Source organism: Hyperolius riggenbachi, chromosome 4, assembly GCF_040937935.1.
Source record: "Hyperolius riggenbachi isolate aHypRig1 chromosome 4, aHypRig1.pri, whole genome shotgun sequence".
Taxonomy (NCBI): Eukaryota; Metazoa; Chordata; class Amphibia; order Anura; family Hyperoliidae; genus Hyperolius; species Hyperolius riggenbachi.
The window spans coordinates 283811123-283836472 of record NC_090649.1 but is presented as its reverse complement, the minus strand read 5'-3'; the positions used below and the strand labels follow the sequence as shown (position 1 = coordinate 283836472).

At 43.0% G+C, this 25350-nt stretch overlaps 1 protein-coding gene across 1 annotated transcript in view; it reads left to right on the top strand.

Annotated features, from left to right (window-relative positions):
• Positions 1-25350, top strand: part of ROS1 (ROS proto-oncogene 1, receptor tyrosine kinase) — a 189521-nt gene that overhangs the window by 52025 nt on the left and 112146 nt on the right. The window contains 7 exon segments of the mRNA XM_068233370.1: positions 5453-5644; positions 6982-7082; positions 7618-7838; positions 11127-11290; positions 12397-12562; positions 14933-15195; positions 24240-24303. Of these exon segments, the coding sequence (XP_068089471.1) occupies positions 5453-5644; positions 6982-7082; positions 7618-7838; positions 11127-11290; positions 12397-12562; positions 14933-15195; positions 24240-24303 (1171 nt within the window).

Genomic DNA, 25350 nt, shown 5'->3' with positions numbered 1-25350 from the left:
CTCCATCTCTCAGGAGACAGTTAATGGCCAAGTGCCCTATAGACGCTTCGCTAGCCTACAATGTTTTGTTGCTATGGTGTGGGTAGTAGGAACAGTGTGCAGTGCACGTCTAAGTGGAAGAGCTAAATAGGAGAAAGATGGGCTGTTGCTATGGTGTGGTGAGGAGGTGCGGTGCACAATGCATGACTAAGCAGGAGAGCTGAGATGAACGATGGGGCTGTTGCTATGGTGTGGGGAGGAGGCACAGTGCACAATTAATGCCTAATACACACGGTACGATTTTCTGTGCGATAGATGGATCCGATTGATAAAATCCATCATGTCCCGATCGTATCCACGCTAGATTTCTCATAGCAGTGAATGGAAAAAGATAAGAAAAACTAATGAAGATAAAAGAATAGAGCGCAGAATCGTGCGGAAAAAACGATCGGGTTGCAAAATTGCACTGAAAGTCTTACCGTGTACCCAGCATAAGCGGGAGAGCTAAGAAGGAGAACAATAGACTTGTCCTGTGCTGGGCCAAGATTAATTTCTAGGCGCATTGTGGAGGAATCAGGGCCACTGTACACATGCTAGGTTCCTGGCAGAGATATCCTGTTTGCCTCGGCCAAGAACCTTCTAGTGTGTTTACAAAGCTTAAAAGGTGGCCTTATATATGTTATTATTTCCAGCAGATTATGATCATTTTCATTGAAATTGCCTTTATTATACATCTTGTAATAGACTTCTAATAGATTTTAGACAGTTTATTAAGGATCAGTAGGTGCAGAGGGGCAGTGAAACAATAGCGGCATGGTATTGTACTGCTTTCTGTAGAACAATGTATGAAGGACAGCAGTATCATTGAATCCCAATCTCAATTTATACTGATATCTGATTGAGGCCCAGTGCATACCGAGCGGTTTTAGCAGCGATCCGCCAACCGCATCCGCCTGTGAAAATGATTTGCTAATGTATTTCAATGAGATGGTGCACACCAGCGGTTTGAGGTTTTTAGCAAACCGCAAACGTGCCTCCTGCTGCATGTTTGCGGTTTGCAGAAGCGTTTCTGCCTCAATGTAAAGTATAGGAAAGTGGAAAACCGCTCTGGAAAACGCTACATCAGAGTGGTTTTCCGAGCGTTTTTGTTACAGAAGCTGTTCAGTAACAGCTTTTACTATAACAATATTTGTAAACTGCTACACAAAAACGCTTCCTAAAACGCTAGGCATATATCACAGCAGTTATCACATGATCTGCCGCGCACGGCACTTTGCGAATGCAAAGCATTACTCCGTGTGATAAACGAACATTTGCGCGGGATCACGTGGGTGTTTCATGCGCGTGATCGCACGCAAACGTTAGTTTGTCACACGGAGGAATGCTTTGCGTGCAGATCGCGTGGTAACTGCTGTGATAGCAGTTATCACGCTTTTGTGAATCAACTCCCATGTGCATTACATTACCACATATGAACTCACTGCTTATGCAATTGTATTGGGATGTTCACATCTCTGCATTGCATACAAATTTGCTGTATGCAGTGGGTTTGTAGTTAACATATGTGGATATGTGCACATTGCATAGACATTAACCAGACTTTTAACCACTTGCCGACCGCACACTCATACTGTGTGGCGGCAAAGTGGTAGCTGGAGGACCACCGCCAGGTGCCTCCCTAATTAATCAGGAAAGGCCGCTCGCGCGAGCGGCCGCTTCCTGTTAGATCACGGAGCGGGTCTCCGTGAATAGCCTGCGAGCCACTAGTCGCGGCTCGCAGACTAAATGTAAACGCAGGAGACGTTTGTCTTCTTTGTTTACATTGAACGGCGCTGCTGCGCAGCAGCACCGTAAGGCAGATCGGCGATCCCCGGCCATTCAGCAGCCGGGGATCGCCACCATGTGACAGAGGACATCCTGCCACAGGCTGCACAGGACGGAGAGCGTCCTGTGCAGCCCCGATCACCAGGGGTGAGAGGAAGGAGAGGGAGGGGGGGAATTTCGCTGCGGAGGGGGGCTTTGAGGTGCCCCCCCCCCCGCAACATGCCAGCCGGCAGGAGCGATCAGACCCCCCTGCACATCATCCCCATAGGGGGGGAAAAAGGGGGCGATCTGATCGCTCTGCATGCAACCTGATCTGTGCTGGGGGCTGCAGAGCCCACCCAGCACAGATCATAAAAAACAGCGCTGGTCGTTAAGGGAGTGTAAAGGCTGGGTCCTCAAGTGGTTAAATAAGACATATGTTATAATGTGCAGAGTGTACCAAACAGTATACTTGAATTATGACAGGTGCATAACGTGACACACAGGACCATATCCTATTGCTAGTGAGTTCTTAAATTAGGCGATGGGCGCATCACCTAATATATCGCGATTCGCAAGCATCACCCCCCCATGCTTCCCGTCAGACATAAGTGTTAGCTTAGACCTGCAAAGAGCAGTTTTAAACCAGCAAATGCACATTGTCGCCGCTGCATCTGGGAATCTCCTTTAACCTCCTTGGCGGTAACCCCGTGTGTGACACGGGGTAAGACGCCGGAGGGTGCCGCTCAGGCCCTGCTGGGCCGATTTACATAATTTTTTTTTTGCTGGACGCAGCTAGCACTTTGCTAGCTGCGCCAGCACCCCGATCGCCGCCGCCGCGCGCCCGATCGCCGCTATCCGGTGCGGCGCGCGGCCCCCCCTCCCCAGACCCCGAGCGCTGCCTGGCCAATCAGTGCCAGGCAGCGCCGAGGGGTGGATCGGGTCTCCCAATGACGTTCTGACGTCGCTGACGTCGGTGACGTCATCCCGCCCCGTCGCCATGGCGACGGGGGAAGCCCTCCAGGAAATCCCGTCCTTTGAACGGGATTTCCTGATCGGTGATCGCCGAAGGCGATCGAAGCGGGCGGGGGGATGCCGCTGAGCAGCGGCTATCATGTAGCGAGCCCTCGGCTCGCTACATGATTAAAAAAAATTTTTTTTTTAAAAACTGCTGCGCTTCCCCCTGGCGGTATTTTTCATACCGCCAAGGGGGTTAACAAGGTGACCCCCAGAGCTCCTTGTCAGGCCACCACACATCGCCGACGCCCCCCGCAGCTCTGCCGGTTACCCCTCAGTAATTAACCTACCGCCGCTAAACACCTGCCGCCTCTCACCACAAGTCTCCAGACGTTGTAATTACAGTGTATCTGTCATTGTAATTACTGTCTGTCGGAGCCCCGGCTAAGCATCTTTGAAGCTCCCGCCAGGGCTCCCCATTGGTCCACTGTCTGGACCCAATCGCTTGGGTAAAGGGAGTAATGCTCCCTAATGATTGACCATCGGGCCAAGGAATCCGGCAATATGATTTGCCGGTAATCCTTGTGCGATGGCAAGGTGATAAGTAGATCGCATCTACAAGCTACTCATCACCTTGAATAGGATATGGCCCACAGTGTGAATGCAGGATGAAGGAGGCAAGGTAAGTACATCAGTCTCTGCTGACCGATTTCTTAGCAGGGAGTAATTGATCTGTTGCAAAATGTAACTGTTATTGACCCATGTATGGCTAGCTTTCATTATCTACTCAGTTCAACTTCTTCTACATCCTGTGCTGTCACATTTCTTTGAAAATGTTACTGCGGAAAGTAGAATGTTTATTCAGTCGATGCTTCCTGGTATGTGTGGCACCATTTGGACAGCTGGGTATTTCTAGGTTAATGTGAAATCCACTATTTCTGATGAGGCCAGGTCACACAACAGGGTGATGCTGGGTGGCTTTGCTAAAAATGGCTACAGCAATTTCAGACATAAACATGTTTCTCAATAAAACAATAAGCTAGTAGAGTAGAACTTAACACCATTCATGTTTATTACATATAAATGCAAACATTCTGACAGTTTGGTCCCATCACAATTTAAAATGTAAAGCATCAGATGTAGACCAAACCTTTGCATATGATATCAGCAATACTCTATTTACTTTAGACACCTTTTATCTCCCCCTTTTCACATTAAATGATTTGCTTTAACAGCTTTTTTCCCATTGCTTTTGTTGAAGGAAAACTGTTTTCTTAATTATTATATTATTATAATTATTTAGCTGAAAATCAGATTAAAATGTAAAAATCTTAGGGGTCATTACATTTTGCTCACTACTGTATTATCCAGTTAGAAGTTTTGGAAGTGTATGAAAAGCGTATATGTTATTCTTTAGGAATTATGTAGTCAATTGCAAAATGCAGGTCACAATCGAAAAAGCCTACACAACTGAAGTGCAGTGGGATCACCCTAAAAAGTATAAAACAGTAGTAATGTAGTGAGCATCAAATTTTCGGTTTGCGAATAGCGACTGCAAATTTTCCCAAATGTTCGCTCCGTAGATTTAAATGGCAGGCAAACGGCCACCTACTTTAGTGCTTAATAGCAAAGCCCCCTTTCATTCTAGAAACACCAACTTTGCGGGGTTTGTGGGGGAGGACAGTGGGTACAAGAGAAAACATTTTTCAAAAAGACCTGATAGTTTTTGAGAAAATTGATTTTAAATTTAGAGGGAAAAAATAGCAACGTATAGCTAAAATGACTGATAATGTATTAACATGTATATAAATGTATGTTTTTTAGTTTTGATTTTTTTTTATGTTCAGAGTGTGGGAAATTTAAAAAAAATTATGTGAGGTCCCCCCCTCCTGAGCCTCTTTAACCCCTTGTCCTCATGCAGGCTGGGATAGCCAGAATGCGGAGCCCTGACCGCGTGGGACTTCGCACCCTTAGCTATACCAGCCAGCATGGTGCATGGTATGGGGGGGCTCTGGGGGAGGGGCAGCCAAGCCTTCCCCTCTCCCCCGGAGCCCTTGTCCAATCCATGGACAAGGGGCTCTTCCCCACCTCCGGTGCCCCAGGAGGACGGCGCCCGGGAAGGGGGGAGGGGGGGTTGGTGCATGGTGGCACCAGGTTGAGCAATTTTTTGCTTGCTGATGGTTTTAAAGTCATTTTATTCACAAGTTTCAAAATATCAACTAGGCCCCTATGTGTGTTGTTTTCTTATTTTTAGGGTGATCCCACAGCACTTAAGTTGTGGAGGCTTTTTGGATTGTGAGTGCACCCTGCATTTTGTAATTGGTGATACTTAAGGAGTGCGGTGACTCTGTTTTAAAGCCCTGAACGCCTAAGTTACTTTGTGATATCTCTTTTGTCCATTGCAGCACATTTTTCTTGATGATTTATGTTGTGCTCTTATCTTCCATGGTACTGTACACAGGGGTACATGTGTTCATAAAAATACAGATGTTAGTATACATAAAAATTCAGACATTGGTACATAATACCATAGTGGAGGACAGATTATTTGTATAGTAACTATTGTATAGCAATTACCATATTGTACAGCAACTTTCAAGACACAGAAGGACAGGAACCCTGCCACTGCAATCTTACAATCTAAAGGTTTATGAAACAGCTCAAACATCAAACTGTTGCCATGTTTATTGACCCAATTTCTTTTTATGAACAGATTTATAGAACGTCTTTACAAACATTTGAGAGTGAAGTGGTGAATGTTGGCATGCTTCTTGTGACAGACATGGCAGTGGACTCTATCAATGCTTTTCTTTATTGGACCACAGAGTATTCAGTGGAGACCAGCAGACTGAATGGCCAGGGACATCGTATCATTCAAAACTTTACGTTGTTTTATAGTGCTCAAGTAAGTAAAAAAAAATACAAAAACCTAAAGCTTTGCACACATTTTTTATTTTCCTAGGCCATAATAATTTTTCTGATTGTTTTGGGGGGGAATTTATAGTGAGTACAGATGTTCTGTGGCTGTGACATTGCTAGCTTTCTCTTCAGTGACGGAAAGGATTACTTGGCTCTATGTAATTTTGTTCCTGCGGTTCTCTGATGTTTGATGAACAGCTCACTTTGCACAGGACTGGAATTTAAACAGCAGCAGCTGCTGAAAAAAAGGTTTGGCTTTTAAAATGTAGCACTAATGGAGTAATTGAGACCCAATGGTGATACAGTACTCAGGGCAGAGCAATCACAGCATGCCCTCTGCTAGCTAATCAGAGTCAGTAAGATTCCATCGGAATCTTATCACACTGATGGAAATCACCCACCATGATTCCCAGCACTTCTGATGTGTAATGCATATATTTAACTGTCAAAAGGACCCACCGGTATAAAGTAAAAATTAGAAAATAGTTTTTAAATCTTTATCCAGAAATAGTGATTTGCATTAGGATAAAGGTGGATACAGTCTTGTCATCCTATATAATAAAACCCCTATGTCTCTGCATCCTGTCCCTGTGTGTGTCCCTGCTTCCAGACTTGACAGTTTGCTGTCTGAGAACCTCATTGCATTGTGGGAAATAACAGCTTTTTCCAACTGCCAAGCAAGCAACATCTCTCTGTGTGCATATACTTCGGACAGTGGTGGGAGACGGGTGAGCAGGACGCATCGGTATGCGCGTTGCCGGGGTTTAGTGGCCGTGACCCAGCGCCCGTTTTTTAACAGGCTGGCCTTTTTACTAGTGTATCTAATAATGTAAGAAAAACAACCTGATCTCAGAATCTCAATGTCAACAACCTAATGTCTAAAGGTACTGTATGTATACATGCATGAAAAATGTCAACCACAGGTATTGGGACTCGATCCTTTAGGCAACAGTACAGATGCATCACAAGGCTACTGCCAGGCAATGTGTCTTGGGGGGGGGGGAGGGGATGATTGTTGCTCAGACGACAGAGTGGCTTAAAGCAGTACAGGTAAAGAGGAGAACAATGCTCTTGGCTATGGGGATCTGGCATTCTGGGTCTCTCAGCTACACACTGGAGAGGCTGTATACATGCTAGAATCTTGGCAGAGATTGCCACTACTGACTACTTTGGCCAAAAACCCACTAGCATGTTTGAGGCTGAAGATTGGATAAAGCTTCCATTACCTAGTCATTTACAAAGTCAGTTAGAGAAAGCAAATTTTGAATTAGCTCATGGTAGATGTTTATAACCCGAACATAACATCCAATTTTAATATACCAGGTTGTGGCACTGGCATTGGACTTTGAAAATGGATGGCTCTACTGGCTTGTTAAGAATGGACTAGACATAAACCTTTACAGATTACACGTGCAACAAGATAGGTAAGGCAATACTTGCATTTCTTTTCTTTTGGTGAGGGGGGTGGGGGGGTGGGATAGTGTTAGGTATGGGGGAGGGTTAGTGTGAAAGTAGAATGTTAGATGACAGTAGAATATCGGTAACATTACCAATATTCTGCTATCAGCATAATCCAGCTCCCAAATTTGTGGATTCCTTTTTATATGTAAACTCTGCTGTTGTTACACCACTTTGAATTAGGTGTTCTGTGTTATGTATATTTTGTGTGTTCTGGAAAAAGACATGATCACAATGAACAGACCTTATTTGACTACTTTGAATAAAAATGGTGTGTGCGTGTGTGTGTGTTTGTGTGTGTGTTTGTGTTTGATGACAATGTGATCATTTTCAACTGGCATTGCTGACATATGGGTGCCATAAAGGTGCAAAAACCAAGCAGATTTATTTGGACAATACTACAGCATTTTGAATAGTTCTATCCTCCAGTTTCGGCAGGTGCATCTATTTGTGTCAACTTTCATAAATCACCCATATAAAAATGGTATTATATATTTTCAGTTCCAGAGCTAATGACGCAGGAATAACAGAATTTACTTCCTGGAGTTATTCAGAAATTTCCCAGCATGCATTAATCTTCTATAGCGATCGGCTATTTTGGATAAATGGGCAGAAATACATCACAGTGCAAGAGGTCAACCAAAGTTCCTGTACACCATTCTCCCAGCCTGCACAAATTACTGCATTCACTTTAGTCCTAAATAATCAGAAAACATTGCCAGGTACTCAGCACAAGTTTTTTTGAGCTTTCATGGCACTCACTTTTACTGTGTTGATTTCTGCTGGTTATTGTGTTGCCATCTATTCATGTAATGGCTGCATGTTGTCGAAGTTGCTGTTTTTTTTATCAAAGGGTGAACTTGAACTAGAACTTTTAAGTGACTTAGACTTTAACTTCCATAGAAGGGCAGTGTATTGGCAGAAACCTGTGCTAACATTTCCTCTGAAAAACCAAGGGTAAGTGTGCATTCTGTGCAGCTTTGTCACCCGCTCTGCAGCACTAGCTTAAAACCCAAGTTCAGCTATAGTTCAAGCCATTATTACAGACATTATCGGAGACATCCTTCACCTGATCACAGACATCATTTTCCAAAGCAGGTAATTTGGGTGCAAAGAAATGGACACCGCCATAGGTGCCCATGTTAGACTAAAAAAATTACCGGCAGGTGGGGGAGTGACGGCGCATGATTTAAGAGATCTGTAGTGGTGAAAAAAGCAGCGGAGACAGCACTAGAGCTTGCCTACCTGTGCAGCCAAACTCCATAGCGGCGTGGATAATACGTCAGTGTTACATGTAGGTTGGAGGGTTAGTTTTAGGCATAGATGGGAGAGGTTAGTGTTAGGCTTAGCTAGGGGGTATACTAGTGTTACGCATGGATGCAGGAAAGGTTAGAGTGAGAATAGGATAAGATAAGTGATAGCAGGATATGTTACAGTAACACTACATATATTCTAGCATAGATAATAGGTGATAGTAGAATATCGGTAAAATTACTGGAATTCTCGCTCCCATTTTACCTTACGGCTTTATTAAGTGTACACAAAATAACAGCCCTTAGTTGGTGTCATGGGATGTCAACTTCCCCTGTATACTTTTGTCATTTTAATCTATATAATTCTTTCTACTTGTATGACTTTCTATTCTTCTTCACTTATTTAAGACTTTCTGTACAACTTTCTTTTGATCTTCTAACTTTCTAATGTCTTTCATCAACTTGCGCCATACCATCTCAATCAGTTTTTAGCAGAACCCTACTGACAACAGTTAGAACTGCTGCTTCCTCTAGTACTGTGCTCAATGTACAGTAGTACAAAGCATCATGGCTGTTTATCCCCAGCTGCTCCAGCCCTCAGGAGCTTGTTGAAAATGTACCATTGTGCCCAATCACATTTTTAAACTAGTATAAATTAATCAGAAGTTTATTGATTGGTTATATTGAAGTAGATTACTACATGTAGTATATACTCGGATATAAGCTGACCCACGTATAAGCCAAGGTACCCACTTTCCCCTCAGAATCTAGGAAAAGTGATTGACTCGCGTATAAGCCCCCTCCCCACTATAGCTCTCTCCACAGTAGCCAAATGTGCCCCAAGTTCAAGTCAGCTCCCATCCTCATAGCCGGATGTGCCCCAATGATGATACAACTGTGTCACAAAAAGTCACTAGATTGCATCATAAATATGAGACACAGCAATTGCCACAGAGGAAGAATCCCTGATCATTGCACAGTTTACACATTGCTTGCACACTCCGCTCCACAAGCCAGGTTATTATTATTATTTTTATTTATTTATTAAGCGCCAACATATTGTGTGGCGCTGTACAATGTAAGAAAACAAACTAGGGATACATAATGATACATACAATGATATACATCAGATATGCACATTGATACATAATACAGAACTGCTGATTACAATAGCAAATTTGCCATGATGACTAAAATGTATAAATGTCTAACAGAGTGCAAGCAATTAAATTAATAACATTCCATGACTCAAAAGGGTGAGAGCCCTGCCCTTGCGAGCTTACAATCTAAAGGAATGGGGTGGAAACAAGAGGTGGGTGAAGTATACAGTATATGTACAGGCAGTGCGTAATTAGGTTATTTAGTGGTTGCATGGCCTAAGCTAGAGGTTACACAGGTAGTATTGAACAGCGCACTCTGCATATCGTGTTGCAGGGGATGTGGGGCAAGGACAAAGCAGGGAGCCAGCTGGCAAGAACAGGATCACTAGTGCAAGATCCTTACGCTCCTCTGCCAGTAACAAAACCTGCTCCACCATCCCCTGCTCGCATATAAGCCGAGGGGGTAACTTTTTAGCACATTTTTTGAGCTGAAAAATTAGGCCTATATGCGAGTATATAAAGTACATAATACATACATAATTTGTGGTGATTAATCTTGCAAGAAGTATTAGTCAGTGTAAGTCCTCCTTTAGAAATATACACTCAAAACACAGAGGCCCATATGTAATTAACTTTTTCTCCTGAGTTTTCACCGAGGAGATAATTTTTCATCTTCTCGTTAAAACACATTTTCAGTGCTTTGTAATTGAAAAAGAACCAAAATGTAGGTGAAAAAATACTGTCAAAATTACAGTATACAGTATTTTCTTGCTTGCTGGCTCAAAGGGCATTTTATTGACAAATTGTGAAAATATAACCTTGGAGAAAACTCAAGAGAAAAAGTAAATAGCATGTGGGCCAAAAGGCCCCAATTCAATTTACTTTTTCTCCTAAGTTTCCTCCTAGGTTATGTTTTCACACCTTGGTCCATATGCAATTAACTTTTTCTCCTGAGTATTCTCCTAGAAGATAATCTTTCATCTTCTTTTTTAAAATATCTTTTCAACACTTTTCAGTTGAAAAAGTACCAAACAGTAGGTTAAAAAGTGCTAGCAAAATTATTTTGACTATTTTCTTGCTGGTTTTATGACAAGGTGTGAACATATCACCTAGGAGAAAATTGGATTGCATATGGGCCCTTATTAATAAAATGCCTTTTAAGCCACCAGCAAGCAATAAAATATTCAAATAATTTTGACAGTACTTTTCACCTTTTTTTTTTGGTACTTTTCCAATTGCAGAGTGCTCAAAAGTTATTTTAAACAGAAGATGAAAAAAATATCTCCTACGAGAAAACTTAGGAAAAAGGGTGAATTGAATAAGGGCCACTGTGTCATCTGCAAAAGGACAGTACATAGCTTTTGGCCCACTACATATAAGATCAGCCACTGGCCACCGTCTTCCCTCTTTTATAGGTTACCTGTTGCCTACCCCATGGGAGAAGACGACATTTCAGAGCTCCAGGAACCCCCATTTCCTCATACTGTGAATGCTTCATGTGAATTATGATAAAGAACCTACATACACTTAACATTTTCATGCTAATGTCTGCCTTTTCTTAGAAGGAAATTCTGCATGTCAACATTATAGAAATGTATGTATAACTATCACTGGTATGTTGTGCCTAGACATAAAGATTTTATCTTCTGAATTATAGGAAATTTCTCACATCCCCCAGAAGTGATACCTGACCGTGTCCAGAGTTCCTCATTTGAAATCAAAGGAAATTATTCACATTTTATCATTCATTGGAAAGCACCATCGAATATAGAATATGGGACATTATTATACTGTGTGGAGTCCACAGTGCTACAACAAATGGTACCATTAACTACATTGCAGATTATCCTTTTTCAAGCTTTTCAATCAACAAGTATATATGCACAGATAAGTCCTCCATTGCATACACCAACCCGCCTCCACACTTTTGTCTTAAACAATAGACCAAAATCTATGACCTGCTGATTGGCCAACCCCCCAATGTACCACCGTCGCCTACTCGCTCTCCTCTCTCCCATCCAAAGTGTGCTTTGGAGCATGCTAGTGGGTTCTGAGGGTGTATTGGAGTGTGCTGAAGGTTGTATAGCTACCTGTCCTTGCTCCAGCTTGCATCCACTAGTGCCTTGTGCCTCTTTTGAACAGGCCACTAGAGCTCCACTGTCACGTGACTGCAGTGAGTCTGATGCTCTAGAAGCTGCACTAGACACTAGAGGATGTAAGGACAGGTAGCTATACCGTTTTCAGCACGCTCCAAGACACGTCACTTGTGGGCCCCCACAAACATGTCACATGTTGGTATATCACCCATGGATAGACTAACTTTACACCCAACATTTGGGTGTCAAAAAGTCAGCCTATCGTTGGTGATGTATGATATGTGTTTATTCATGCATGAAAGCAGCATTGTTGCCCTGCTAGTAAATAACTTGTTGAACTGTATGTAAGTAATATCAACTTTAGTGGGCCTGTGCATTTCCTACTCCTTTTAAGTTTAGTGTGGGGGAGGAGCCAAATGAGTATCGATAAAAGGGTTTTTACAGATATGCTTTTATATTGTCTTTGCCACATTATTGTTGTTAGTGATTTCGGCTCTTATTCCCTGTCAGTTGCCTAACTGTAGCTGACTTCTGCAATGGAAAATGTTGTCACTGATTGCTAGCCTTCACCCTGAAAATGATTCTGTTCATGATTTAAGGTTTGAATTCACGGGTTCAGGGTGCAAAAGCATTGAAACGGAACCTGCTGTGTGCAACTTATTACTTATGCAGTAGGCTGAGAGTCTGTGGATGGTTTGTATGTAAAGAAGTACACCAAACATTGTACCGTTGCCATGGTTGCAAAAATATAGAAACTTCCCCTACTTCAGTTGCTGTCCACACTAAATAATATACTGTAAATGTATATGCTTATTTTCTTTGTGCCTACAGTTTGGAGAAAGAAAAGAATTCTGCAATAATTCTGGGAAACTTTTGGATTCATTCTATATTGTCGAAGGGCTGGATCCATATACTGAGTTTGACTTCACTGTAACTCCATATACATACTGGGGAAAAGGCCAAACAACATCATTAAGTCTTCGATCTCCAGAAGGAGGTAGTAACAAATGGTCAGACTTCACATGCATAGTCATGAATGCATAGGATTATCTGTAACTTAGCATCACTAATGACTATATATTCCTAATGCGCACTGTCCGAGAGGTCATACCAGGGGAATAAATATATACACATGGGCCGAAAGTACAAGGGCCCTATTAGGTACTAATATGATTATAACACTTTATTGGTGATAAAAACATAGGTAAATTGCGGGTATGCCCTATCAATTTTCCTATAACAAACTCAGGTTTTTTTTTTGTTTACCCCTCACCACTCCTATAATGTATTTGGGGTGGGTTGTTACTTTCCCCCAGAGATTGTGGCAATAACCTAATAAAATGGAAAAACGGCTGGTTAGGGGTCCAAATAATAGGTAGCTAACTATATTTTTCTAGTCTGCCTAATACATCTATTAGATGATTGTAAACGGACCTTGCCAGCAGGGCCGGCGCTGCCATAGAGGCAAAGGGGGCAATTTCCTCAGGGCTTCTGACCTCTGCAGGGACCCCGCGCTGCCGACCCAACTAAATTCTGCCTGCTCCCCCCACTCGCACTGCTCCCCAGGGCCCTTGCGTGACAAGCAGCAGTAATGAACCTGTCCCGGCGGGCGGCGGCGGTGGCTACACAGTCCGGGCACTCTTTCCACACGGTCCTCCACCTTCTCTATTACCCGGCATGTGTTTACGCATAACACACGCCGGGTCTTAGAGAAGGATAAGGACAGCGTAGAAAGAGTGTCTGGACTGTGTAGTCGCCACCGCCGCCCGCCGGGACAGGTTAATTACTACATCGGCTTGCCACACAAGGGCCCCGGGGAGCAGAGAGGAGATGTCATTGCCGCGGGGGAGGGGGAGAGGGTTGGGGGGGTTCAGGCAGGGGGCCGCCGATTTTGTTTGCCCCAAGGCCCCGGAGCCCCATAAACCGGTCCTCTGGCCCTGCTTGCCAGCATACAATGTCTTTGGGGTAAACCATAGATGCAGCATACAATTAATGGGTGCTCATATCTATATACAGTGACACATGACAGACAACCATGTGTATGTTTCACCCCGATGAGCTTCGTCAGGAGTAATGAGTTGTCTGTCATGTGTCACTGTAAATAGATATGAGAACCCGTTAATTGTATATTGCATTTACCGTTTACCCCAAAGACGTTGTATCTAATAGGGCCCTTGTCCTTTTGCACTTTGTGTGTATATGACTATATATTCCTGCATGGTCGGATTTTAGGGTGGCAGTAGCAGTTAGCCTGCCGAACATTTATCCTGCTACACAGAGTTTGCACATAGCGGTGGGCGGCTACCAACAGTTGGATCTCTGGCACTCGAGGGATGAAGGGGCAGTGTATGGGCACTTACAGTAATCTCTAAGCTGCCTCTCACTTATCAAATGTGCCGCTCACCAAGGAGCTTACAATATAATCCCTGCTATCACTTCACTAACTGTCCTCAGAGAAGCACACAATCTAATCCCTGACATGTTGGGGGGTGGGAGTAGTTTAGGATGATGTCAGTCTGGGGACAGCTGGTGATAGTGGGCCTTGTAAAACGTACAAATCTGGCCCTGTATTCCTGGCAGGTCCTCAAGGATTCAAGAGCTGAAATTAAAGCCTATTCTTTTACTTACCTGGGGCCTCTTTCAGCCCCCATAGGCTTGTATGCTCCTTGCTTTCCTCCTGGTCCTCTTCCTCACTCACCTGTTCAGCCTGCTACAACAGCCAAGTCGTCCAAGTCGTACAGTACTGCGCATGTGCTGGCCCGGCGACATGCATCCTTGAGTGCTTTCCTTTGGCAGGCAGCATTCTGCACATGCACAGCTATAAGGCTTGACATAGTATGCATATTTAGAATGCTCCAGGCCAAGGGAGGGCGATTAAGGATGCGTGCCACCGGGCCAGTGAATGCGCAGTACTGCACAAATTGGTGGATTTAGTGGGCCAAACAGCTGAGTGAGGAAGATGACTTGGAGGTGGAGGATAGTGGGGACATACAAGCCTACGGGGGTGGGAAGAAGCCCCTGGTAAGTAAAAGAACAGTCTTTGATTTCAGCTCTGGTATTCTATAAGCTAGTATTTAAGTTAGGCATGCAGCACAACAGAAAATATGTTGTGAATAATGTTTTAATACTCAGTGAATAATTTATTCATGATTTTGTGAATATCTATCAAATTCAATTAGGTACAAAATGAACACAAACCTTATGGCTGTTTAATGCGAATGAATCATGGGAAATTTAGCAGATCTGTCCCTAGGAATCATAACTAAATATGTCAATTACTTGATTTCAGAAAGATGTATATTTTTCTTATGCTTCTCAGCAAACTTTGTAAAATGTGATTAATTGTATTTCTAACTTTTTTTTCCAGTTCCTTCTGAACCTCTGAGTCCACGAGCATACCGTACGCAAAACTCTATCATGTTTGATAATAAAGGGTTTGGAGTAGAAATGAAATGGATTGACCCTAAAAATAAAAACGGTGTTGTGATAAACTACGCAGTGTCGTACAGATTGATAAATGAAAGTGAATATAATAGAACAGTTGGTACTTGGATCACTGTTAACACCACAGCTTCAGCACAATCATATATTCTTTACAATCTGAGCACTGAGGTCCTGCTTCAATTTCAGGTGAGATGCGTGTGTAATAACTGAATTTTGATTTGACATAGAATTAGGCGCATCACATTACTAGCAGGTTAAAGCATGTATTTATTCCAATACTTAAAAATTCCATGGCAATTTAGCGCACACAGACTGTACACTTCATTACAGTAATCACAGAGGTTGTTACCATATAAGAGGTGCGGAGGAGGTTGCTGATCGTTTTGCCCCTTGATAAGGACTTTCTCAAGACCCGCATTATAAGGCAAAATAGGGAGTAACTGGAAAGATTGTAATTCAAACTAAGCACCTTCACAGAGGCACTTGGTTTGAATTACATTCTTTCCAGTTACTCCCTGTTTTGCCTGATGAAGCGGGTCATGGCTGTGAAACATGTTGCACTGTGGAGTAGTCAAATAAATCCAATTTTTTTCTGATATTCGACAAAATTGAGTCTTATTTGGGGAGGTAAGTTCTCCACTACCTCTCTTTTTAAACTGTTTTAGTGCATTTTACTCTATGAATGGTGCCTCTGTTAAAGTGTTTCTTACCGGAAGCAATGAGTGTCTCTTGACATTTTCCAATCCTAGTAAGTAAAAGTCACGGATATCAGCAGGTGTTTAGTAGATGGTATCAGTAATTGGCTGCCCAGGCCGTTAGGCCCAGGGGTCATTTAGGCGCTGGGGGAGGAATGGGAAGAGGTGGTTAGTGCTAGTCTTTTGGAGGAGGGGTGTTTAGTGTTAGACATTAGGTGGGAGGGTTATGTTTAGGCACTAGAAGGGGATAGTTCAAGTGGGAATGCGGGCCGGGTAGAGAACACAGAAAACAGTAATGTAGATTACAGATGTTTTTACTACCAGCATCACCTAACGCCAAAGTCATGCGATCATGTCACAATACGTATGTAGTAAAAGCAGTGAGAGAAGAACATATATACAGTATGTATGCAGACCCCTACCAAGATAAAAAGCTCTCATCCATGAAGATAATGGTTGTGTTGTATAAGCAGTTAAGTTCTCTGCTAAATGATGCATATACACACCATTTTCATTTCTCAGTTTGGAAACTCTGAAATATATTATGTGACAAACACAGTGTCAAGTTCATGAGAATTTAGTTTCCTTTCCTGTAACTGGTAATCTTAGGAAGCAGGAAAAAAGGGTGCCGACAGCTAGTGGATGAAAAAGGGCACTGCCATAAACTTCAATGCAATTATCGTTAATACGGCAAAAAAAGCAGAAAAAAAGGACACCCGATAAATATTGTTAACAACATTAGAACATTAAAGTTTTTGAAGCATGTTATCATTTTAGAAGCTTGCAATGTTATACGTTTTGTCATATTATCTAGTTTGTATGTACAGATTTCATGTTATCAAAGATATTACCATTTCTATGTGTAAAAGGGTGTTTCTGCAGGGGGAGTGGTTAGGGTTAGGCACCACCAGGGGGGGGGTGGTTAGGGTTAGGCACCACCGGGGGGGGGGGATGGTTAGGGTTAGGCACCACCAGGGGAGTGGTTAGTTTTAGGTACCACCAGGGGAGGGTTCTGTGTGAGAGTAGGGTTGGGTTAAGCCATATTGTTGAATTACATTACGATTTTTAACGTTAATATATTTTCGTTATCAACTCCCATCTGTTTTAAAACTGTATTTATCGTTAACCAATTTTGTTAACAATGTTTATCATTATTGAAATTTCATTATCCATCAGTGCCATTTCGTTATCCAGCTGGGCCCTTTTTTCCTGTTGCCCTTTTTTCATGCACTGTAATCTTGACTTTCAAAAAAGCCAATGCACTTCCCCATATCTAAAGTAATACCAAATACAATTATAAACTTAAAGGGAACCTGAAGCAAGGAAAATTATTTAAAATGAACACATGATGTAGCTGCAAATGAATATTACATACTAACCTTACTGTCAGTTCCTCTCAGAGGCTCACCATTTTCTTCTTACAGTGATCCCTTCCAGTTCTGACAATATTTTGTCAGAAATGAAAAATACCAGTTACTGTCAGTTATATATCAGCAGCTGTCAGTTACAACTGAATGTGCAAGGTAATGTCCATGTTTTCCTATGGCTCAAGTGGGTGATATTACAGTTTAACAGTGTGCTGAACAGGAAGATGTTAGGGGGGTAATGTCCATTTTTAAAATGGAGGACGGAGAAATTCATTGATCACAGTGGACACATGGGAGACAGAAGAGGAGAAAGAGATTGAGGAGTAGACTACACAGGAGGTAAGTAAGACCTGTCTATGGTAATTTTGACTTTTTATTTTCAGTTCAGGTTCTCTTTAAAGCTTTCAGAAGCAAGGACCATAAATAGTATGTACACTTACAGATGTTGTTTTATTATATCTCAGGCAGCTGCAGTGGCTAATTGTTGTGCGCATCGTGGACATGTAAGGGAAGGAGCAGTGAGGATATTGAAATTTAAATAGAAAATCCCAGAAGCAGGAAAGGTGACATGCTGACACTAAGCATGACTCAAGAACCACTAAGCATAAGGCTGCATTATTGACTTACTTACCTTTCTCTGTAAGTCAGTGGTCCTCAAACTAAGGCCCGCGGGCCCAATGTGGCCCCTCGAGGCTTTTTCACTGGCCCCCAAATACAAAATGTATAACTTATAGATATGGCCCACTGCACCTTTAAATATCGGAGGCCCGCATATAGAAAAGCCATGCTGGCACCACCCATCCACATACTGTAGAAGCCAGTGAGCAGTCATTTGCTAGTTTCCAATCCAATTCTGCGTCAGGTGATACTGCTGTCCAGCCGGACGTCAGGTTGTCACCTGGGTATGCTTCACTGTCTGGTGCACAAAGACGTTGTTTGGGTGACGCATGACTGAATGGCTGCTGCTGGGAGTTCTCCTCTGGGCATGATTGGGGGGAATCAATACCTAGATTCAATTTAATGTTTTTCAACATCATTTTATGTATGTTCCGGCCCCTCAGCAGTCTGAAGTATGTTGACGCGGCCCTTGACCGAAAAAGTTTGGGGATCCCTGCTGTAATTACTCATTTTTTAAGTAGACCTGAAGAAAGCAGCAACAGGACTTTGTTAATACTTTTTTAATACTTTCTGGTGCAATAGGAGTGTAGATACACCTCTATTTGACCATACAGTATACTAGCCTCTGCCTTGGAGAAGAGGTTGGCTTACAGTAATGTATTTGGGAGAAGGGTGTGAGGAATCCCTGCAAAGCCATGCTCCACCCATGGGACTTAAATGGAGCCTCATGAAGTCAGCAGGGTGCGTGATGAGGGTTTAACTATAAGCCAACCTTTGCTCCAATGCTGAGGATATAGGATATAGGATGTACAGCCAACTACAGCCGTGGCTACACCACTGTTATACCAAGAAGTGTAAAAACATGATTGTAAACCAGTTGTAAGGATTCCTCCTGTGACGTGTTCTGTCCATTGCGGTGGAGCCACAAACTGACAGTTCTGGCTTGTCAGCCTGCATTCGGTTGTGCATTCGCAATGAGTCACATTGTCATTTGCAATTGCTCTGCAGTTCTGGGCAGCTCAGGATGCTGTCATTCCACCAATGGCTTACTACAGCTGAGTTGCAGCCAGATAGCCCTGGATTTCCTGAAGCATGTTGTTGCATAGTACTGCATGCATTTGTTATGATAGTCTTTCAGCTAGCAAATGGTAATCAAGCCAGCTCAGGATTGAATGATTATTATTCAGCTGTGTGGAGATTTGCATGCTTGTGTCCATTGACTGATGCCAGCATAAAAGTCCGCCTCCCCTTTTAGACCGCGCCCATCATAGCGTTCAGCTCTCTGAGTTGTCGTTGGGTCTATGCTGTGAAAGTTTTTATTGTAAATGTTTAATGCCTTGCTCTGTATTGTCATGTCTACTGGATGTTTGCTGACCTGCAGGGGTCAGTGAAATCCTTCTGATCCTGATAGTTTGATAGATTTAAATACATATAAACGCACACAAATAAGAAGTACAGTATGTTTCTTCCAGAGTAAAACGAGCCATACATCACTTAAAGTAGGTAGTAGAAATCTAACAGAACTGACAGGTTTTGGACTAGTCCATCTCTTCATGGGGATTCTCAGCAAGGCTTTTATTCTTTATAAAGACATTCCCGGATAAAGATTTTTGCAAACATGCTGGCCAGCCTCCCTGCTCACTGTACACTTGTTTGGCAGTTGGACAGAGCAACTGCCATTCACTAAGTGCTTTTGAAAATAAACAAAACCCTGAGAATCCCCCATGAGGAGATGGGCTCATTCAAAGCTTGTTGGTTCTGCTAGATTTCTGCTACCTACTGTGAGTGACAGCAACATAGGAGGAAAATAACTTATATACTCATTGTACTTTGGAAGAAATGTACTTGTAATTTGTATGTGTTAGGCTCCCTACACACTGCCAATCCAGTTTGCAATTCCGTTTCCGATTCCGATTTGCAATTCCGATTTTCCCTGAATGCAATCAACAGAAAAAAACGGAGGAAAAACGCAACATGCAGTAACGATTAAAAATCGGAATCGGATGTAAAAACTGATTAAAAATTGGAAGCGGAATCGCATGCAGTGTGCAGGGAACCTTAACATGTATTTTAAACTTTATGGTTTTTTGCGATAGGGGTCCTTTAATTTTATCAAAAAAGGTTAAAGGAAAACTAGAGATAAAGTGAAGGAATGTCTCAGAATTGTTTTGTTCAGCAGCTAAAACCTGAATTGTTGCTTTGAAACTATTCAACTTTTGCTTCAGTTTTCCTTGAACCTGCTTTCACAGTTTAACCCCTCTGCACAATTATGTCTCCTCACCACAAATATGACAAGCGAAAGAGAAGATGTTATTTTCCTCTTATATAGTCACCACAATTGACATGGATTAGTAAATACACAATCCACAGGAAAAAAGGGTGACATATTCATAATAACCTTGACAGGTAGGTAAGAGACAATGACTGTGGAGGGAAGATGTCACTGCTGAAGTCCCCAAGGGTCACAGGACATGTTTTGTACAATGGCCCCATACACAAGATTCAGAAAAGATCCTTTTTATATTTCAGCTATATTTCTTGAATAGAAAAAGTATTTTAAAATAAGCATTTTATTATTTACAGTATGTACAATTCATTTAGTCCCTCTTTATACACAATATTGCATCCATAAAGATTAGTAGTTATGGCTGAAGATGTAGTTTAAGGCATTATATCAGTCCTAAGAACATGGCGATCTATGAATATTCTGGTTTTGCATGCACAGGTGACACATTTACTCACTTGATATTAACCACCCTAGCGTTCTGGACGAGCTGAGCTCGTCCAAGAAAAAGTTGCTGCTAGTGTTTCGGACGAGCTCAGCTCGTCCAGCACTTCCCCCACTCACCGCTGTGCAGCGCGTGCATTCGGCCGCCTTCTCTGTGCTGCTGCGGCTGCTGCGGGACTCCCTCTCCCTCCTGCTGGGCTCTGATCGCCGGTCCCCGGCTCCCCCGATCATCCGGTCCCCGCTCCCCTCTTCTCTCCGCAATTCTCTGGAGATCCGGCAGTCAGGGAAGATGGCGCAGCCCAGCCACTTCCTCTGACGCCGGCTCCTGCCTCCCCCCAGTGTCCGTCGCGGCGACAGCATCATTAGATTACATAGGGAAACAAACTCTATGTAATCCAATCATGCTACTGTAATTCAAAAAGTTGTTTGCACAAACACAAACACCTGTCAGCTCTCAATAAAAGCCCTGAACCGTTACTGGCTCTCCCTCTTTCAGAGTCCCCAGCGTCCAGTGTTAGTCTGTTGTCAGCTATCATCTGTGATTTCTGTGCGATTTCTGTGCGATTACTGCTTTTTTCCAGCCTTAGCTTCGTTCATATTACTGTCAGATTGCGTATTGCTTTCTGTCTTTTTCAAGACGCTGTGATCCCTGTGCGTTTGCTTTTGCTGTTTTTTTTTTTTGCCGCTGCCCGTGACCCCGTACTCTGCTTGGGGTCATGGCCTCGTCCTCCCGGAGGCGTGTGCGTGACGAGGAGTTGCTGGATGTCCTCGAGGCAAGCGACAGCGAAGACGAGCTCCTAGAGGAATCGACAGACAGCGAGGTTCCCGGTAACCTGTCTTCGGAGACGGAGACCAGTGATGAGGAAGCCGAGGAGCCAGTGACGGTCGCATGCACCTGGTGTGAGCTGGGGAGCCCCACTCAAGCTCCGCCACCCAGGTTCCCCTTCACAGGGGCACCCAGGCAGAAGATCGCGTGCGACGAGAGTCCGCTGTCCTTTCTGGAGCTCTTCCTGACTGATGACGTCATCCGCAAGATCGTTGAGGAGACGAATCGCTATGCAGCGCAACATCAGCAGGAATCTTCTCTACCCAGGTTCTCGCGGAGCAGGAAGTGGGAACCTGTGACCAGCAACGACATCTGGGTGTTCCTGGGGCTCGTCATCCTCCAGGGAGTTGTTGGTAAGCCGCTGCAGAAGTGGTACTGGACCACTAATAAGATCCTCAGTACGCCCTTCTTTGGATCTGTTATGTCCGAGCCACGGTACATCCTCATCATGAAGTATTTGCACTTCGGAAACAACGAGGAGTTTGATGAGGCCACCCATCCCGCACCCAAGCTGAAAAAAATTTGGGACCTATACCAGATGATTGTTGCGAACTTTAAGGCTGTGTATGTTCCAGATCGCGACATCACGGTTGACGAAAGCCTCATGGCATATAAGGGGAGACTGAGCTGGGTGCAATTTATTGCATCAAAAAGGGCACGCTTTGGGGTGAAGTCGTTTATGCTCTGTGAGGCCAAGTCCGGGTACATCTGGAACTCTGTAATTTACACGGGCAAAGGCACCAATTTTGCCCCTCAGTTCAGCCAGTTTGGGTGTGCCACCTCCTCTGTCCTAACCCTAATTGAGCCATTGCTGGATCAGGGGTACTGCCTGACGACAGACAATTTCTACAGCTCCCCTGAACTTTTTGATTACCTGGTCCAGCATAAAACCGATGCCTATGGTACCTTGAGGGCTAACCGTCGCAATCTGCCGCCGGCCTTTTCTGCCAGGAAGCTGAAGAAGGGGGAGGTCGTTGCCTGGCAGAAAGGCAAAATGATGGCTCTGAGGTGGAAGGACAAACGTGATGTATGTGTCCTCAGCACTATTCATAATGCCGAGACTGTCCTCACCACCAACAGGAGTAAACAGGAGGTGGATAAACCCAAAGCCATACTGGATTACAACAACACTATGGGGGGTGTGGACAGGGCTGATGGAGCCATGACCTTCTACCCGGCTGTCCGCAAGCAGCAGCGGAAATATTATAAAAAAAATTTCCGCCACTTACTTGAGCAGTGCTTGTGGAATGGCTATGTGCTCTACAAGAAAAGCTGTGTAAGGCCTGTACCCCACCATGACTTTGTCTGGCAGCTGACGGAAGCAATCTGCATGAAGTACCCCCCACCAGAGTCAACATCTAGACCGGGGCGCAGGGCATCATATGTCGTGAATCCGGCACGGCTTTCAGGGAGACACTTTGTGGAGTACTTGCCACCGACCCCACAGAAAGCAAACCCTACAAGAAGGTGCGTTGTTTGCTGCAATAAGAAGGACAAGGATGGCAAAAAGATGCGGAAGGAGACCCGCACTTATTGCCCGGACTGTGACGTGGCACTTTGCGCATTACCATGCTTCAAGATCTACCACACTAAAGAAGTGTTCTAAAGCAGTGTTTCTCAACATTTTATTGGTATGTACCCCTTTTAAAACCCTGTACTCACCGAGTACCCCCTAGCATAGTAAACATTATCCCAAGTACCCCTTGACAAATATATATTTAATCGTAGTACATGATCATTGGTTCTAAACCATTTCTAAGCATTTACAATTGCTTTTAATTAGTTAAAACACTAATTTGGTGTTGTTTAAATAAGATGTATCATTTTCATAAACTCTAAATTTGTTATTCTTGGTTAAGTATATCAAGCCTGAGTACCCCCTGGAACCATCAGAAGTACCCCCTGGGGTACACGTACCACACGTTGAGAACCTAGGTTCTAAAGTACACTTGTACCCTGTATAATTTTGTTTCTGCCTTCATTTATTTATTTCTGCATTGATTTATTTATTTCTGCATTTTCTTTATATTTCTGCATTGAGGAAAAATGCAAGGTATTTCAGTTTGTCATTAATAAATTTTATCTTATTTTTGACAAGAATTAGTGTTTGACACTTTTATTATACTCAGAATGTATACTAAACTCTTGCTTGGCTCATTTTGGTAAGTTACAGGAAAAAGGTGCTGAAAATTAAATGTACCGCTTTTTGCACAGAAATCCTCGGGAATCAGAACGCTGAGGTGGTTAAGGACCACTATAGTGAAAAGGTAAGCTGTTAAAATCTGGCAAAACTGACAGGTTTTGGACTAGTCTATCTTCTCATGGGGACTCTCAGGGTTTTCTTTGTTTTCAGAAGCATTTCCTGCAGGGGTGTAGCAATAGGGGGTGCAGAGGTAGCCACCGCATCGGGGCCCTTGGGCCAGAGGGGCCCCGAAGGGCCCTCCCTCAACTACAGTATTTGCTCTCTATTGGTCCTGTGCATGTAATACTCACTTCTATAGATACTTTGGATAGTAGTGATCACTAACAATCTGTTCCCCATCCCTTTCTTGCTCCTTTGACACTGTGGTTGTCCTCGGCAAGTTTCAATTGTTATGTAAAGAGTGCTTGGGGGAGGGGCATTGTAAAACTTGCATCGGGGCCCACAGCTCCTTAGCTACGCCACTGATTTCCTGAACGGCAGTTTAACTGCCAAAACAGTAAGATACCAGCCAGCTTGCCTAATCGCTTGCACACTATTTTGGCAGTCACACTTAGCAACTTCCTTTCAGGTAATGCTTTTGAAAACAAGGAAAACTCTGAGGATCGCCCATGAGGAGATGGACTAGTCCAGAACCTGTCGGTTTTGTCAGATTTTAACTGCTTCCTTTTTTTTCGCTGTAGTGGTCCTGTAATTGTGATGTTTTTAACAACTCGCTCTACCTTTCCTCACTTTCCTAAAAACCGTTCAGAAGACTCTTGATCTCCACAATATCTGAAATAATTCTATTTTTTAGGTGCAAGCTTACACCTCTGTTGGGCCTGGACCATTTTCTGAGATTGCAGAAGTGTTTATTTCAGGTATGACAGTAAATAAAGGATAACTCATTATTAAAATCTGAAAATAAAACAGATTGTTGGTGCTGTTTATAACATCCAGTCAAAGAATTTCTTCTTTGATTGATATGTATTGGAATGTGTATTTTTTATACTTTAACCACTTCCCCTCCCCGTCACGAGTATCTACAACCCTGCTTTACCTTGCAGGGATGTAGACACTCCTCCCTTGCTGCCATGCATTACCGCTCACTCCCTCGCTTGTTACCACCACCGATTGGTGGTGGTGGGGGGGATGAATGAATGGGAATGCAGTTCTCATTCATTAATCCAAGTACCCGTGTAAATTAACGCCGGCGATCAATTAAATGCCACATCATTCTCAAAAGCCGATACTTACATGCCTACGCATTGCTTCCTGTTTAGCCTACTAATAGTACGCAACAGAAAGCAATGCCAAATAGTAAAATTACACCTACATACAATTTTTTTTAATAAAAAGTCATACATTTACGTTTGAAATTAACTATTTCCCTCTCACACTATCCCATAGTGCCCAGGTTTTTTTTGTAATAAAATAAATTAACATGAAAAAAAATCATAAATAGTTACCTTAGGGACTGAACTTTTTAAATGTATGTCACGAGGGTATATTACTGTTATTTTTTAAATCATGGGCTTGATGGATACAAAATTGAAAAAATGCACCTTTATTTCCAAATATTGGCGCCATACATTGTACTAGGGAAATATTTAAAATGTTGCGATAACCGGGACAAATGGGCAAATAAAATGTGTGGCTTTTAATTACGGTACCATGTATTATTTTAAAACTATACTGTAATGGCCGAAACTGAGAAATAATGAATTTTTTTCATTTTTTTTCTTATTATTCCCATTAAAATGCAGTTAGAATAAAATAATTCTTAGCAAAAAGTACTACCCAAAGGAAACCTAATTGGTGGTGAAAAAAACAAGATATAGATAGTTTTGTTGTGATAAGTAGTAATAAAGTTATAGGCAAATGAATGGAAGGAGCGCTATTGCTCTGGTGTTTAACCCCGCTGACGG